General features: G+C 37.6%; 1 protein-coding gene across 16 annotated transcripts in view; it reads left to right on the forward strand.

Annotated features, from left to right (window-relative positions):
• The window catches only part of LOC131220701 (ABC transporter I family member 10), a 29,558-nt gene extending 12,279 nt beyond the window's left edge, over positions 1-17,279 (forward strand). For 5 of the 16 annotated variants that reach the window (XM_058215487.1, XM_058215489.1, XM_058215490.1 and 2 more), the window contains 3 exons: positions 789-914; positions 992-1,114; positions 16,703-17,279. In XM_058215487.1, coding sequence (XP_058071470.1) covers positions 789-914; positions 992-1,114; positions 16,703-16,912 — 459 coding nt within the window. In that variant the 3' untranslated portion in view covers positions 16,913-17,279. The other 11 variants (XM_058215493.1, XM_058215494.1, XR_009158789.1 and 8 more) reach the window with 10 other exon arrangements.
• Positions 17,280-17,617: the final 338 nt, after the last annotated feature.

Consider the following 17,617-nt stretch of genomic DNA (forward strand, 5'->3'; position numbering starts at 1 on the left):
TGAACATGTGGGATGTATCAGCACTACCTGTGCGTTTCGTATCGCACAGGTGGGATGCAAGATATATCGTGGGATATATCAGCCGATATCATCGATATTTAAGACATTGGTGCTGTCATCTCTTTTGTAATTGAAGTTGTCAGTCAATTCTAGTAATTTTGAGAAAACAACCAGTCTCCCACACAATGCATGTTGGGAGAGAGTGTCATTAGCTTATATCTTGGCTCATAAGGATATGCAGCTTGGCTTCTATGATGACAAGAGGTAGGATATCTTCAGTAGACTGACATCATTCTTCACCCTATAGTGAGTTGATGCCTTAGTCGCAGACACCTTCTACCTTTCCTGTTCCCACTTAGCACTACTGCTTCAAACTCTTGTGCCCGCTCTCACTCCATAGCCATTTATACTTGCTGGTGCTTCCTTGCTTCCATACCCAAATTTGCTGCCGCCTCCTCTCCTGCTTCATGCCACTATAGTTGATTTTTTGCTTGAAATTTGCTTCATGCTTTTTTATTTATGCTGTGTTATAACTTGTAAGTTGTAACTATATTTCAAAACAGTGTTTGCAGTTCTGTTGCTTCATTTTAAATGTATAAGCATCATAATTTATCCCTTTCATTATCAGAATTCAGAAAATGGAGACAAGGATTGCTAAAATCATGTGCAATAGTTGTATGCTCCGTATAGTTCTAGGCGATACCTACTTACAGTGGTTATCTTAATGTTGCAATAATTGAGTGCTGGCTTGAATTTTACGAAGGTGCCATTCTCCTTGGACCATTCAGGTAGTGATGCCTACCGTAGAAGCAGACGTTGCTTTTGGTCTTGGCAAGTTCGATTTGACCCCAGATGAAGTTAGAAGCAGAGTGAAAAATGCTTTAGAGGCTGTGGGCATGTCAGAATACTTGCGAGTAGGTTATGGAAATTTCATGCATCTAGATTTATAACCCTCTTGAAAATACGACTCTTACCAGACCTGCCTTCTCAGAGGCCTGTTCAAACTCTCAGTGGCGGTCAGAAACAGAGGGTTGCCATTGCAGGGGCTTTGGCTGAATCCTGTGAAGTGCTATTATTAGATGAACTTACAACATTTTTGGATGAAAACGATCAGGTATTTTTCTAGATTATATCAATGGCTCAATGCATTTCACATCCTGGTGCACATATTCTTTCCAAGCATTGTGCCTTATTAATTTTACATTTCATTGTGTGGGTTATTTTTCACCTGTTGAATCATTGAATGGGTTTTCATGGTAGGTATTCATATCTATGAAAAGCTAGGATGTGGGTTTTTCCATTCCATGATGATATGTTTTGCTAATGAGGGATGGCATTGCTTCATACATTTCATTCTTAGATGCTTCAGGTGACCGATAAAGTGCCATTATACATTGAAGTTCTTTATTCACTCTTCTTGAATATCAATCTTAGCCTGGCATAAGCAGTCATCCCTACAATCTTTCTCCATTTCTTGGCTGCAACAGTGCGGTGTTTCCAGCTATGAAAGATATGGAAAGAAGCCAATTCAACTTATTTTCACAATGTCCATTGTACAGATGCGCAGGGACATATGTTCACCTGTAGATGAGTATTCAAGTGAACAAGAAAGGAAAATCATGTACACTCGCAAACACATTCATATTTTGCTCTAATGACGATTTAAACATATTCCAAATGACATCTCTCAAAAGAAGAAGAAGAAGAAGAAGAAGAAGAAGAAGAAGAAAGAAGAAAGAAAAAAATAAAATAAAAAAATCCAAATGGCACTTGTCCCAAAATTTAATGTTTAAACAATTCCTCTAAAGCTGAAAGTGATAGTTCTTTTGTCTAAATCATTCCTGCTCATGCGTGAGGGTAATGCATTAAATAAATGTGTTATCTAGATAGCAATCTTGTCACTATGAAGGGTGCATGTTCATCATTGACAGCTTTTCAACAAGGATTTTCTTTCTCTTTAAGTAGCTCTGATCACAATGTTGACCTGCATGACACCAAGTATTTCATCCGAAGAGTGCAATTCTTTCTGCAATCTTGAATGAACTAGCAAGACAGATAAATATTTATTAGTTCACTAAGGGCTCCTAGTTGAATTCATTGGTCTTGAGCCTGCAGTTAATAATATTTGGTACTTATGTGTGGGGTTAGCTAGGTTACAGGTTTCTCTACTTTTGGTTAATATCATAATAAGGGAAGGTGATGCAGGACCGATGCATGAACCAAATAACATGTGAGATCAAGTAGCAGAATTAAGACAATTAACCAAAAAACACAAGCATTGACATAATCATCACGAATCCCACGGAAACCAAAAGAACATCACGCATGATCCTAGCCTAAGTTACCAACATTGTCATACAAGTTCATTAAATAAAAGGAAATTAGGATCTAATGGATGTAGGAAATTAGCATAGGATATAGTCTATTTCAAAGTAGAAGGCCTAATACAACCTAGGGTAAAAAATTAGGGTTTGGTAATTTAGGAAAGTAGGAAAATTAGGAATTTAGGTTTAGGGTTAGGGTTTTGGGAATGGAAGAAAGGGATTTTGATATAAGGATGATAAAAGACCAAAAGGGGCAAGGTGTGACAGTACGACCAACCCGAAGGATTCACATGTGTGGCTGTACGGTCACACGTGCGGTGTGGGATGGACGGGTTAGGTCGGTTAGGGTTTGAGATTGTGGATAGGTAAAGGAAAAATGGATTTATGAAAGGATGAAGACTTAGGATGGGAGAATCGAAGAATTCGAAGAAAATACCTTGATGGAGGGGAAGAGATAAGATGGTGTGGGGATAGACGGAGGCCTCGCACCTCCATTGATGAGGATTAGCCTCACACTAATCTCTATTCCAAATCGCATGGAGGCATCTTCAAATCGCATGAATATGGAAGAAGAAAGCAAGAACTCTCTCTCTCTCTCTCTCTCTCTCTATCTCTCTCTCTTTTAATCACAAAATCCAATGAGGGAGGGGGTCACACCCACACCCTCTTTTATAGCTTCAAAAAAGTTCAAAAATTACAATTAACACCCTGTTTTGTGAATTTTGACGAAAATAACCCTAGTCTAACTAAAATCAACTAAAAACACCCATAATGGTGTCCAAACATAACATAAATAAAACTAAATCCTACAAACTGATAAAAGCTGCAAAAAAACTAGTATAGACGATCCACGATCAATGGCCCGATCATGTGATCCATTGACCCGATCGTTACGACCCTCCGATCTAATGGTCTGGATCACTCCATAAAGCAACCCATGTGCATCTTCCCAGTGTGGCGTCTTCTAGATGCTTGCACATGCACATGGGGTTTTCAACACAATCATGGATACTCCACAGGGAAATTGGTGCGGCCCGCCTCCTCCTCTAATACGTATGCAAGGGTGTACGTGAAGTGATGTCCTCAGTAGAAAGTGCTATAGAAAAATAAATTTAGCTGATTGCTAGTGACTGTTTCAATAACTAGGAAGGTTTTGGGAAAAATAAGTCATCCAATTGTGAAAATAAGATATCTATTCTATCTAAAGTTACTGAGCAAGAGGTTCCCTTGGCATGTTTATCTATCTCACTTTTGAGGTTTAGCTCTATAAATGCACATGATTGCTACACTTACATTATGGAAAATCCTAAAATTTAAATTGTTCTTTGTTAGAATCCTTGGATATGATCATCTCATCATGATTTATCATTCTTCGGAGAAGATCAACACTTTTATAAGGTGAATAGTTGATAGTTGAAAGCTTGAATCTTGAAAGTGACATTCAATGTTAAATAATAAGTTAATAACATTGATTGATTAAAACTGAAGGTTGGAGGATGCGCTCCTTGTTCATTGTGTGTGTGCGTGCGTGTGGTTTTTGTTTTTATTTTTTATTTTTAGGTCCATGGAATTATTCTTGGCTCTCATTTCTCAAGCTCTAGCAAGTAGGGAATACTTATTTTAGGGGTTGAAGGGCTCGAGAAGAGAATGAGAGGAAGACATTGAAGGACTTCGATCGAGGTGGTGAGAAGGGATATGAAGGCTTATTGATTTTTATTTTTTTATTTTTTTTAACAACATACTGTTAGGCCCTTATAAAATGGAAACTTATTATGTATAGTTTGCCTTTTGCCATATTTTGATTCCTACATATGTAAACATGTGTCTTTTAACACCTCCTGAAGTTTCACTGAAAATTCCACCTTTTTTGTCGATGTTTGCCCAATGTTTCCCTCATACAACGATATTTTCCAAGTATTGGCAATAATATCGGCAATACCGATACATGTTTTCGTATCCTCGGTCATCAATACATGTAACAATATCGATTCTTTAAAGACAAATTAAAACTAACCCAACAAACCTAAAGTAACTCTAACAAACTTTATAGTTCCCTAATTAATAACTAACAACTATACAACATGAGAAAATTACGAAAATACCCCAACCTCCAAAATTTACAAAATTCCTATTTGACATCATTTGTCTCAAACGTGCTCCATGCATCCTGACCGTGGGTAGTGCAATCCAAGCCGTCCAACTAAGACGTGGGTATTAGTGTTAGAGTGCCTAAGCAGGCTCCGTTTTGTTAAGATAGGTGCATTTGTTGGGTTGGAGAAAGGACCTAACTTAAAATGTAGTTGAATATCAATCTTTAATTTAGAATTTCAGCTTTTTAAGGGGTAAATGTCAATGTTAAGGGAGTCTAAAATTGGGTCGAAGTTTTTTGAGAATGGACAACCATGCTTATGGAGGGCATTTGCGATGGTGTTTTTTTTTTTGGTGGAAGTTGTATGTGTGCATTAGTTATTTGGCTAGATGGGACACTTGATATGATGAATGGACCATGTGGCATTCTTGCATTTTATGGGAGCTTGTGTATGATGAAGGTTTCATGTGGGCTTGCAGGAAGGCATGGGTTTTATGATGATGACTAGAATAGTATGAATGAAGGGTGATAATGAGGATTGTGTAGCTGAAAGTTGGTTAATGACTTATAAAGTAAGGGTTGTAAAAAGTGAGAGAGAGAGAGAGAGATGTGGGGTGTTGTTGTTAATGATGTGTGGTGTTGTTGTTAATGATGTGTAAAGGGCAATTGAGAGGTAAAGGTAAAAAAGTGAAAAGGTTCGTGTAGAGAATGGATGGTGTGCCAAGGTTGTGGGAAGAGACCAAAAGTATTATATAATGTGTAAAGGTGCTAGAAAAGAAAAGGTATTTGGTGATGTATAAAGAGAAAAATGTGGTAAAGGTGGGCGATTTGTAAAGGTATAAGTTTGAAAGGTGCTCTACGGGAAATAAACGAGGGTAGTGAGCTTAGATTGGGCAAGGTGGGCCTAGATTAGGGGGATGGGCCAAGATTGTGGGAATGGGCATACTATATAACGGAAAGGTGCTTGGCAGGAAGCAAGTTAGGGTAGTGAGCTTAGATTGGGTGAAGTGGGCCTAGCTTAGGGGGATGGGCCAAGATTGTGGGAATAGGCATAGCGTACTTGGAACTATGTTAATGAAACTTGTGTTCAAAGTATCGGTATTGTTGCATATATTGATGATTGGGGTATGGAAACATGTATAGGTATCGGTGTATTGCCTATAATTCTCGTTGCTACTTGGAAAAATATTGTTGTCTGAGGGAAACATTAGGAAAAAGGTGGAATTTTTCAATGTAATTTCAAGAGATGTTACAAGACATGTTTACATGTGGGAATAAAAATATTGTAAAAAACAACTATACATAATAAGTTCCCATTTTATAGGGGGCCTAACCATGTGTCGTTGCAAAACTAATATAAACTAGATATATAAAATTTTATAGTCTATCAATAGATTGTTCAACAATCAGTGATATATAAAATTTCTACATTAATTAATAGTAAAAAACACATTTTCCAATATAAAAAAGGAAAAATTAGGATTTTACCATTTCTCCCCATTTTAAACTTAAATGTTAAATTTTCTTTTTTTTATTTCCGGCCACAAATCCATGTTAATGCATGAGAGTCATATATAGACCCATGGATTTTCATTGCAATCCGTGTTAAATTTTGAAAAAATGAAGTTTCTATGGATTTTGGTCAAACTTCGACTCGTCTTTGTTTTGAGTTGAGATTTCTCCAAAAATCTAAATTTAGATTTAATAAAAACCATAGTGATTTAAATCACCTAACATTTTTTTTTTTTTTTTTGTTTGAGTTTTTGAAAAATTTCCTAAAATTCTGTTAATTTTTACCTATTTATAGTCCTTGTTATAAGAGATATTATCGTTGGTATTGGGGATATTATCGGTGATTTTAGGTATAATTCGTTGGTATCACCTATACTCAAGAGCTTTTATAAGGGATTCGTCTGAAAACATTGCTGATATCGCTAATATCACTAAATATTGTCAATATTATTGAAAATAACGCGGATATTATCGAAAATTTGGAATTTTTTGAACTTTAATTAGTTTTAGCATCACTGACCTGACAATATTGATAATATTGGTAATATTAATATCGCTAATATTTCGAACACTATGCAATTGATTATACTTTTACTCAGTATTTACAATATCGATATCGCGTTACGTATCGTACCCTTGGGATACAGATATCTCGCAATGGATATATCGTTTGTATCGGGTAATGTTATCGCACTTTTTAGGAAACATTGGAAATTGGTCGAAATTATCAATGAAACTTCAGGGATTGTAAAAAAGACCTTAATATACACTTTTAAATCATAACATCACAAAAAAATAATAATAATAAATCACATAATACGTTTCCTTTGTATGGGGTCCTAACTCCTAAGCCATGCGCTGTCTCACTGAACTGATGCAACCATATTCCAAGTGAATTCATAACAATTGTAAATGTAAGAAGAAATTTATGGAAACATAGCCAATACATTCAAAACCAAAAGAAGAGGGAAAAATTTAGAAATATACATGTGATTGATGTGTTTGGTTGTGGCTTAAACCCAAAAAAGAAATTTTGACTAAAAATTTATTTATTTATATTAATTTTTAATTAAAAATAAATTTTCTTTTCAAAAAATTAGAAAAATACGTGAATCTAGATTAAGCATCATACATGTTTGATTTCGTGTTTGGAGTGTAAAAGTGCAACTGATTTGAGAGAATTTGGTGAAATTTTGAATTTTCCCCAAATTTTACCAAATCAAACCTCCTACCTCAAAAATTTGAAATTAGAGTCTATGTGATGATGATTTCATCAAACATTCCTGAAATCGGATTTAGTTGACTATTTGCTAGAAGTGAAATTTTGAAAAAAAATTATATTTAATTAAAAATAATATTTTTTGAAATATCACAAAAACTTAATAAATCAATAAATCATGCCTCATACATGCTTGATTTCATGTTTGGAGTGTAAGATTGCAACCAATTTGGGAGAAATTGGGCAAATTTTGAATTTTCCTTGATTTCCCCCAAATTGGACCACCTACCCTCAAATTTTGAAATCGAAAGTTTAATTTCTTGATTTTTCATGCAAAACATGAAAAATCAAGAATTTCTAACATTTTCATGCTAATTTTGAAAGATTTACACAAAAAAGGGATCAAAATGCAAAAAACACTCACCAAATGAGAACCGGCCCCAAATCCGGAAAAATCTTGATTCCACTTTGAAATCTTTGGTTTTTCTCTCAAAAGATTGCAAATGATGAACCAAAATCCAACTACAATCTGTTTGGAAGGGAGAAGATTGAAGGAAGAAGTGAAAAAGAGAGAGTTAGAAATGGTTTTTGGAGGAAGTCCCATGGTTCCTATTTGGTGTCAATGATATTTGTCGATATCGATAGATATAGTTGATACCATTTTTTTTTTTCCCTTTTTGAGAGATAGGATAATTTATTAAGAAGCGCTGAAGCAAAAAATCCAAGCCCAAAACTGTAAAGAACTCAAAAAGCAATGGCAACCGAAGCCACCTTATCATACACCATGCCGGTCACTAGCCTTTTAATCCTTGAGATAACTTTGTTTTCCCTTTCATTGATATTGCGAAAACATCGAACATTCCCAGATCCTCAAATGGCCCAAAATATTGCCATGACAAGAAGCCGCCATATTGCTTTCCACACCTTTCCTCTACCCCCACCATGCCTAGGCCTAATGAAGCTCTTCCATTGACTTAGGCATAACCCAATTAGTGCTCAAGCATGAAAGGAAGTAATCTTAAATTCTAGTGGCAAAAAGACAATGGATAAAGCGATGCTCGATCGATTCCTCGTTACCCATACATATAAGGTAGATGTCAGGAAAAACGAGTGCTCTTCTCTGAAGATTGTCAACAGTTAGGATTCTCTTCCGGCCTACCAACCAAATGAAGGTTGCTACTCTAGGGGGAGCTCTTTAGAACTGATGATGAAATGGGAGACCTGGAACCACATTAGAGGGCATCGTAGAGATGAGTCTGTTGAAAGCTTTGACAAAAAAATTGCCGGATTTTCTCCCCACCCACACAATACTGTCGTCTTGGAGAGGCTTCGGAGCAACTGAATTGAGAAGCTCCATCAACAATGTAAACTTGTCAAACTTAGCATCCAACATGTTCCTACGATAAGGAGGGCAACAAAAGATCTTCCCCTTAACCCTTGAGTGGCAATCCACCACACAGACTAGCCTATCCGGCGCGAGCCTAGCAAGTCTTGGGAACATGCCGTGGAGAGCTTGTGAACCGCACCAAGTATCCACCTAGAATCTGATTTGAGAACCCATCTAACTTTGAAGGAAATGTCCTGGCTCACCATATGCTGCTTGCCCAAAATTGCTTTCCAAGCACCTAAATCTTTGTAAGAGGATGAATCTTTAACAAACCATCCACCCTCATCCCACTTGAGGAGATGAAACTTTCTCCCTTCACTGTGCCCGTGTGAAAGAAAATCCCTAATCTTCTCAAGTTTGTTCAACACTAATTTTTAGGCATTTAAATAGAGACAAAAAGTATAGTGGTGTATTGGAAAAAGTTGATTTAATCAATATGAGGCGGGCCCCCAAAGACATCTACGTTTCCACTCAAAAAGCTTCCATTCGATTCTTTCAGCCACCTTGTCCCAAAGATACTTGGCCGGTTTTCCCAAACATAGAGGCAGCCCTAGATATTTAGTCGGGAAGGAACCAGTTTGGCAACCGAATGCAATAGCCTTCCAAGACAAGTCCTCTTATCTCTACATGCACTTTTAAGTATCTCTGACTACACCGCATTTATCTTCAATCTCGAGGCTGCCTCAAAACAAACGAGAATCTTTCTCAAGTTCCTAACATATTCCACATTTGCCTCATAGGAGAGGAGCATGTCATTTGCATATTGGAGGTGAGATATGCTACCTAGCAGGTTTGACAACTGAAATCCCACAAAGAGACCATTTTCCTCACCTTTTTTTAGCATCATGCTAAGAGCCTCAACCACAACCACAAAGAGATATGATGATAGAGGATCACCCTGGCAAGACCACGAGAACCTTTGAAGTAACCTTTGGGAGACCCATTCACCAAAATGGAGAAAGGGGCCGAATGCACACAAGCTTTGATCCATCCCCTCCACTTGATGCCACAACCCATCCTCCTAAGCATGTAATCCAAAAAATTCAGATCAACATGATCGTAAGCCTTCTCGATGTCTAATTTGCAAACTAGACCGCTTTTCCTCTCCCTGTAAATAGAATCAATACATTCATGAGCAATTAAAGCCGTATCCAAAGTTTGTCTTCCTAAGACAAAAGGCCCTTGATTTTTCAAAATAACTTTGGAATTGCACTCCCTAAATCTGGAAGCCAAAATTTTAGCCAGAATCTTGTAAGGGCCCTTGATGGGACCAATAGGTCTAAAGGCCTTCAGTTCTTCGACTCCCTCTTTTTTAAGAATTAGGGCTATAAAGGTAGCCCCAAGCTCTGACGACATACGACCACGCTATAAGAATTCTATCACAAATTCTGTAACATCCTTCCTCACTATATGCCAACATTTATGAAAAAAGGCTATGGGAAAACCATCCGGCCTGGGGATTTCTCCCCACCCATAGATCTGACGGTCGATTTAAGCTCCTCCTCCAATATTTGCCTCTCTAGGAAATCTGCATCTGTAGAAGATATCTGATGAAATTGTACTCCATCTAATTTTGTTCTTCCCCAGTTCTCACTTGAAAACAAATTCCAATAAAAAGAAACAATAGCCTCACTGATTTGATCTTTCATGGAAATGTGTTCCCCATCTACTACTAGACTGGAAATCTTGTTGGCGTGAACCTTGGTGCTAGCTATGCTGTAGAAGAGGCGATTATTTTTATCTCCTTCCTAAAGCTAAATTGCACGCGATCTTTGGCGCCATCTGATTTCTTCCTCTCTTGCCTTGCCCGCATATCTTAGGGATAGCCCATCCCTCTTCTTTTTGTCCTCTCTTGTCAGCCCTAACGCCTCCTCTTTCAAGTCTAGCTCATGTATCTCATTAGCTAGCTTATCAAACTCCTCTCTTTTAGCAAGGACCTCTGTCTTCCAAATTTTAAGCTTCTCTTTCAACATTTTCAACTTTCTAGCTAATCCGAACCCAACAAAGCCTTCAACTACGAAAGACGACCACGAAGCTGCCACTATATCCGGAAAGCCGTCAACTTCCATCCAAGCCAATTTGAAGGGTTTGGGACCCTAATCTTCTTCATCAATGTTCAACACGATAGGACTATGATTGGATATGATTCTTGGCAGCCCCCTTTGCGAGACGAGAGGATATCCGTCTAACCAACATGATGAGATAAGAAATCTGTTTAGACGTGACATGATAGGGTTCTCTTGCCCATTCAACCAAGTGAACCTTGCTCCCCCTAACGGCAGGTCCACCAATTCATGATGACCAACCCAATTAGAGAATGAGGCCATGCTTTTCGAGATCTTGCCTCCCTTAGACTTTTCATGAGAAAAGCGAACTACTTTAAAGTCTCCTCTAATGCACCAAGGGGCAACCCACAAAAGTCTAATCCTATCCAACTCCTCCCAAAACTGATCTCGAAGATTATACGCACAAGGACTGTATACTGCAGTGAAAAGCCACTGAAATCCCAAGGCCACCTCTTAGAACAACATCGAAACAGAAAAAGACCCAACCAGACGGTCGATTTTTCTTAGCCCATCAGAGTTCCAGCCAACGCAAATACCTCCAGACTTCCCCGTAGCATTCAAAACCACCCAGTCTTTGGATTTCAGCCCCCAAAGGGAGTCAAACGTACTTTTAAAGATACGAAGCTTTGTTTCTTGAAACGCAATAACATCAACCATCAATTTTTTACAAACCTTCTTGATTTGGGCCCTTTTGGTCGAGTTCCCTAGCCCGTGCACATTCCATGATAAAATTATCATTGACCATCTCCTTTTATTGAGTTCCCCCTCTTCCCATTAGAGACTCTAACTGCAGAATCATAATTTATGGAAACATCAGATCGCCAATATTATAATTTATTTTTTCAAAGGAAAGATTACCAATATCTCGTGATACATTGCAATGTTGTTGATACATTGCGATACTTTGACCGATATCAGGGAATTTATACATTCCTTGCAGGTTTCGTATCACCCACGTGCAATACCGATAATATCGGCTGATATTGTCAATACTATAAACATTGCTTCTACTGGGGAATGGATTGGGACACCAGATATTGGGTCTTACAAGGCAACCTTGGTCATGGCGCCCAAAAGGGGGTGCTTTCCGAAGCAATACTAAAAGGCTCCATTTTCTTTTTTGTTTTGTTTTTTTGTTTTTTTTTCAAATTTAGTTTAGTTATTTTTTCTTAACGGATTTTAGACATTAGATACTCATCTTGATGATCAAACATGATTGTAGGCAGAGCTGGGCACGGGACGACTCGACTTGTCTGGCTCGTTCAAACCCGACTCGACCCGAACCGAGTAGGCTTCGCCCAATCCGAACTCAAACTGAGTCGAGTTCGAGTTATCCAGTAACTCGATCCAACTCGATACGGTCAGACTCGACTCGATCTGAAACCAACTCGACTCGGATTTAGATACATATATTAAAAACCCTAATTTTTCAGTATCTCTAACCCTATACGCCCTCCCGACTCCGACTCTGATTCCGACTTCGACCTCGACCCTGACCGGATCCCAAACTCTGTCTCTCCCTCCTTCATCCTCCTCTTCCAAGCCCGGCAACCACCCACCACCATCACCACCCTCCTCTCTCTCTCTTCTTCACTCCCTCCCTCCCTTCTCTTCCAAACTCGGCAGTCACCCACCACCATCACCAATGTTTGAAATATCGGTATCGCTACAAGTTTTGCTGGCCAGGGACACGGAAACAATATCGATATCGCTGATAACCAGAAATGGGGGGAAACACGGGAAAAACGGTGGAATTTTCAGCGAAACTTCATGAGCTGTTAAAATGTACATACTTGTATATTTATAAATAAAAAAAAATTGCAAAAAGGGCCTTAAAAGTATGTTTTGTTGTAAGAAATCAGTCCAACCATCCCATTTGGCCAGTCCAGCCATCCCATTTGGCCTGTTTAACCAGCCAACCTTCCATTCAAAACATCCATCGATATTGCAAAATATCAACAACATGATATTTCACCAAGAAATCATCAACAATTGGAAAGGAAACGAAAGATTGTGGTCTCAATATCACGCATGTTGCGATATCGATAATATCGAGATATTATTAATGACAAATTGAACACTACCTACGACCATGTGCCCATGAAAAAAAAAATTGAAATAATTTTTTTTGTAATAAACAAAATTTTGATGATATCAATATGTTGGCTACATTATTGAAATATCATCGGTACACTTATGATACAAGCATTACCTAGAATTTACATAGTCGAAAATATTGGCGATACATTGGGAATATTGATGCATTGGCAATACAAACGACACTTTATTGGCGATTACATTAGCGATATTGATACGTTGGCAATACTTAGCGATACATTGGTAATACCTGGAATTTCTGACACTACCAGCGTTATCAGTATCGCTAGTTTGCTACCAGTGTTATCGGTATCGTTGAGTTGGAGATAAAGATAATATCGGAGATAATTCGAACACTGACCATCACCACCCTCTCTCTCTCTCTCTCTCTCTCTCCCCTCTCCGCTCCCTCTCTCCCTCATCTCTCAATCCGAATCGGTGCCAACTCAAACCGACTCGGTACTTTTGACCGAGTCGTACTCGGTTCGGATTAGTCTAGGCCAAACCCGGACTCGGATTGGTTCAGGCATGCTGGACTCAGTATCAAGTCAAGTTCGGGTCAGGCCTATTTCAAAACCGGATCGAGTTGGGTCAGCCCTAACTTGGTCCGACTCGACTCGATGCCCAACTCTAATTACTTGTGCAGAATGGAGGTGTATAGTGTCTCATGCTATGATGTTAAGGTGTTTAATGTTTACTTAGAGCTCTTGTTCTGGTTGCTGCTACCTGCTTGCTTACATAAATAATATTATCACATAACCCCTCTTCAAGTACATCATTCCTTTAAGAGAAGTACATTTCCATTGAAGTATAGATTTTCACGGAAGGCTTCCATTAGGATTTCATGATTTTCTTTCTTCACATATTGTTATGTTTTGGTTACGAAGGTTGCTTTCATACCCTTTTGTAGATTGGATTATGATATAACCAAGATCTCTAGTCCTGATATATCGAGTGATAGTGGCCAGGGGCCAATGTAGAGATGGTTCGATATGGTGGATATCTCAGCAATTGTTTCTAATATTTTCCAGTCTTAAGAACTGAGGCTTTGGACAATAAATTGGCCGTTATGGCTGTTATTGACTGTTATTTTTGGAAATAGTTATAGACATTGTACCATTATAGTATGATTATTACTTATTTTACTGTTAAATGTAATTATTATGCATATTCAACTCAAGTAAATTTAATTTCATAATTATGTAAAATGAGTCATTGGATGCAATGAGCCAATATGTCATCTGTGATACTGCAATAACTCGGTTTATTTTCGACCAGAACATATAGCAGGTTGATATTGAACCCCTATGTCATTAGATATGGGCTGTTGTAAACCGAAGTAAGAACCTCGGATATTGCAACAGATTTTCATGTCTACAGACTACAGTTGACTAGGTCCACAACAGGATGCTTTCTGTTCAGAATGCTATGGAAGTTCCAAAAATCAATTTCTTTTATGAACCTTGAAATCAGCATGATTGATGGAGTCTTCTCTTGACATGTCACCAGTGAGATTTCTGAGGTCCTTTATCTTCACCTTGTAATTGATTCTGTTTACTAATCTGTAGATTTTGATACCATAGACATATGAAGCATGCCACATTTATCTCAAGCATGTGCTAGATGCCATAGACATGTGAAGCATGCCACATTTATCTCAAGCATGTGCTATTGTGCATGCTACTTTATGTACTGATGGGAAAATGACAAGAAAGCACCTACTTTGACATAACCTCAATTAAGGTATGCACTCTGTGAAACCACCAAGTATGACATTTAAACTCTCTTCTTCTTCTTTTTGGTGACGAAGTGGGATATTTCTCTCCTCTCAGTGTATTAAGATATTTTCCCCACTTAATATTTAATAAGTTACAATAGAACTTTCGGTACTCTTCAATTCCTGAACTACCCATATGTTCTACTATTATTTTAATTAACTTATTCTTTACTTGCATCTATTTATTCTTTATCTTCTTCGAACATGTGGTATGTTGGTAGAATAGGTAGAATAGTTGAGCTTAAGTAAGTCCATGATGTTCCTTGCTTGCACGTGTGTTACTTGACATGTGCAACAAGACCTCTCCACCACTCGTGAGTCCCATTAGCATAACTATGTCACCCATACAGTGATGGAATAAATAATATTAATGTTTAATAGCATGACAGCCTGTCTAGAACAATATGGTAGTTTAGAGAATATGGAAAGGAATATTGGTAGTTCTGATTCTCTAGAACAATATTAGTGACACCGTCTTCATCAGTGAAGATCTCTTGGACATCTCATCTTGTGTTTTTTTTTTTTTTCTTCTAAAGATGAATCAATTTATTGAAGCAAAGGCCAAATAGAAAAACCAAAAAGAAGAAAAAAGAAAATACAACCAAAGAAGACTAGCTACCCATCTTGTGGTTTCACTAAGCATATCCCATTTCCAAGTTCTGTCGAAGTGGGTAGTGATTTAGATATTGATAGTATTAGCTGATATATTGGCCAATATTATCGGTATTGCACAATGATGATACGAAACTGGGCTGAAGTTGGAAAACTCGGCAGTAGTGGTTGATATATCATAATATATCGCAATTTATCTATGATATTTCGATACAGATATATCATGAATATTGCAGTTATAAATTTGACAATATCCTAGATACGTGCGATACACATCATATTGATGATATCGCAGTTGCATCAGCCCCCTTGTGGAAAAAATAAAAAATTACCAAAAAATTCACCAAAAACCAATTCTCTCTCTCTCTCTCTCTCTCTCTCTCTCTCTCTCTCTCTCTCTCTCTCTTTTGGTGATTACGTTCCTAAGGGAATTTTGACCAATCCTTTTAATTTGTTTGGAAGTAAAATGGGATTTGGGTGCGGAAGTCGAGATTAGAGAGCGTGTGGTACTGGAAATCCAATTAGTGAGTTTTTGTTTATTTAAACTCTCTTTGCTTATTTAAATTGTTTGAATTTGTGGAATGAAGTCAATAATCTATGACTTTACATGTTTTGCATGCTTAATCATGGATTTGACCTCCACTTTTCTATTTTAGGGAAAATGAGTGAATTTCCTCAATTTCACCCATTTAGCCTGCAATTATAGTGTGATTTTTTATTTTTTATTTTAATAAAAAAATTATATTGACCAAATGTTATTCGCGACTAATATCAATGTATTTATGAGTGTTTGCTGATCTTAACATCGGCCACGCTCATTTATTTATTTTAAAAATGAATTTATTTATTTAAAAAAAATATAAAAATATATTATTAAATAAATGCACAGAACATTGGAAACATCCTTTTTTTTTCTCTTTTTAAAATGTATTTTCATATATGTCATCTTGATTTATAAATGATATGAGTAATTTTGTATATAATTGCATCAATTCGGTCAGACGGTGCCTAGTTTAGGAACCTATACTAAGGAAACTTATTTTGTGTACCTGCTTTTTGTGATCTTTTGAGTTCTAAGTGTGTAATAATGTCTTTTTGAAGATCCCCTGGAGTTTCATTGAAAAGTTCAACCAATTTCCCACTGTTTCCCACTGTTTCCCAAAAACAGCAATACATTTTGCAATATGTGCGATGTTTCCCATACGATACTACTATGTTTCCATTTCCCAAGGGTGCGATAAATGCATCGATATCAATAGTTAAATCACTGAAAATGGGTATGCTTTCGTGTCATTTTCCATATACTGATTTTTCTGTTCTTTTTGTTTGCCACCACTGTTATGCATGTGTTCATGTGCGCTTATAGGACGTTTTCATTCTCACGCCCTAGAATCGAAGCCCTAGAATCGAAGTAAAAAACTGAAACAACAGTCATGTGGTGGATGGAAATACTAATTTACATCCAAATATTTATGTATACCTAATCATTTATCTTGTGAGTTTGGTAATTAAATTTTTTTAATACATTCTTTATGGAGTCAATTGTGATTTAAGTATGTGTTAGTGAATTATTGGGTCACCCCCAGCATCTTCTTTCTAAGGATTTTGTTGTTTGGCAGAAAGGAGTCATAGAGGCAGTTAAAAATTCCTTGGGTGGTCCTAGAGAAGTTGCAGCATTGTGGGTGACTCACCGCTTAGAAGAACTGAAGTATGCAGATGGTGCTGTCTATATGGAAGATGGGAGGGTTATTATGCATGGTGATGTTCCAAGTGTTAGACTTTTCTTGAAAGAGAAGCAAGTCGGTTATGCTGACCTCAGCAATTCTTAAAGATTCCGGATCAGTTTGTTTCTAGCCTTAGGTCTGCTGGTTTGTGATTGCTTCTGAATTTGAGTCAATGCCCCGATCTATGAATTGGAAGAGTACCCTTCTAAAATGGAGAATCCTACTGTTGTTCTCTCACCTGCTCCTCTGGACATGCTTTCAAATCTTTATCATGCAAGCTAAAATTTGGTACAAAAGACTTACAGCTATATGCATAGAAAGATTGCAACTTAAGATTATGTGAAGGCACCTATGGATGCAAATATGGGTGCTTGGCTAACATACATGCATGTAGGCACATATTTCTATGAAATGTAACAGGGATTGATGTTCAAAAAATTGATCAATTGAATCAGAGAGATGCATTACTTGACTCGCCTATGGAGATCATACTGCGGGTTAGTTAATCACCATAGTTGGGTGGGAGCATACAGCTTTGTGGTGCATCACTTGATATGAGGTTGTCCTGACTATAATTTACCTGTATTGGATGTGGCCTAGCACTAGTAACAATGGCCCCTATGAAAATTTATGAGATGTTTAGTAATTTTTAATGTTTCATTTGAGATGCTGTGATGGTCTTCTCACCAACCCTCTTGCATTTTGTATTCCAGATCCCAAGAACTCTGCCATGGGAAGTGTTGGGTGCAATTCCAACGTACAGATGGTTGCTCTAAGACTGGACAAGCTAACCCCAGCAATGTTCCCAGC

The sequence above is a fragment of the Magnolia sinica genome, chromosome 12 (genome assembly GCF_029962835.1).
Source record: "Magnolia sinica isolate HGM2019 chromosome 12, MsV1, whole genome shotgun sequence".
Lineage (NCBI taxonomy): Eukaryota > Viridiplantae > Streptophyta > Magnoliopsida > Magnoliales > Magnoliaceae > Magnolia > Magnolia sinica.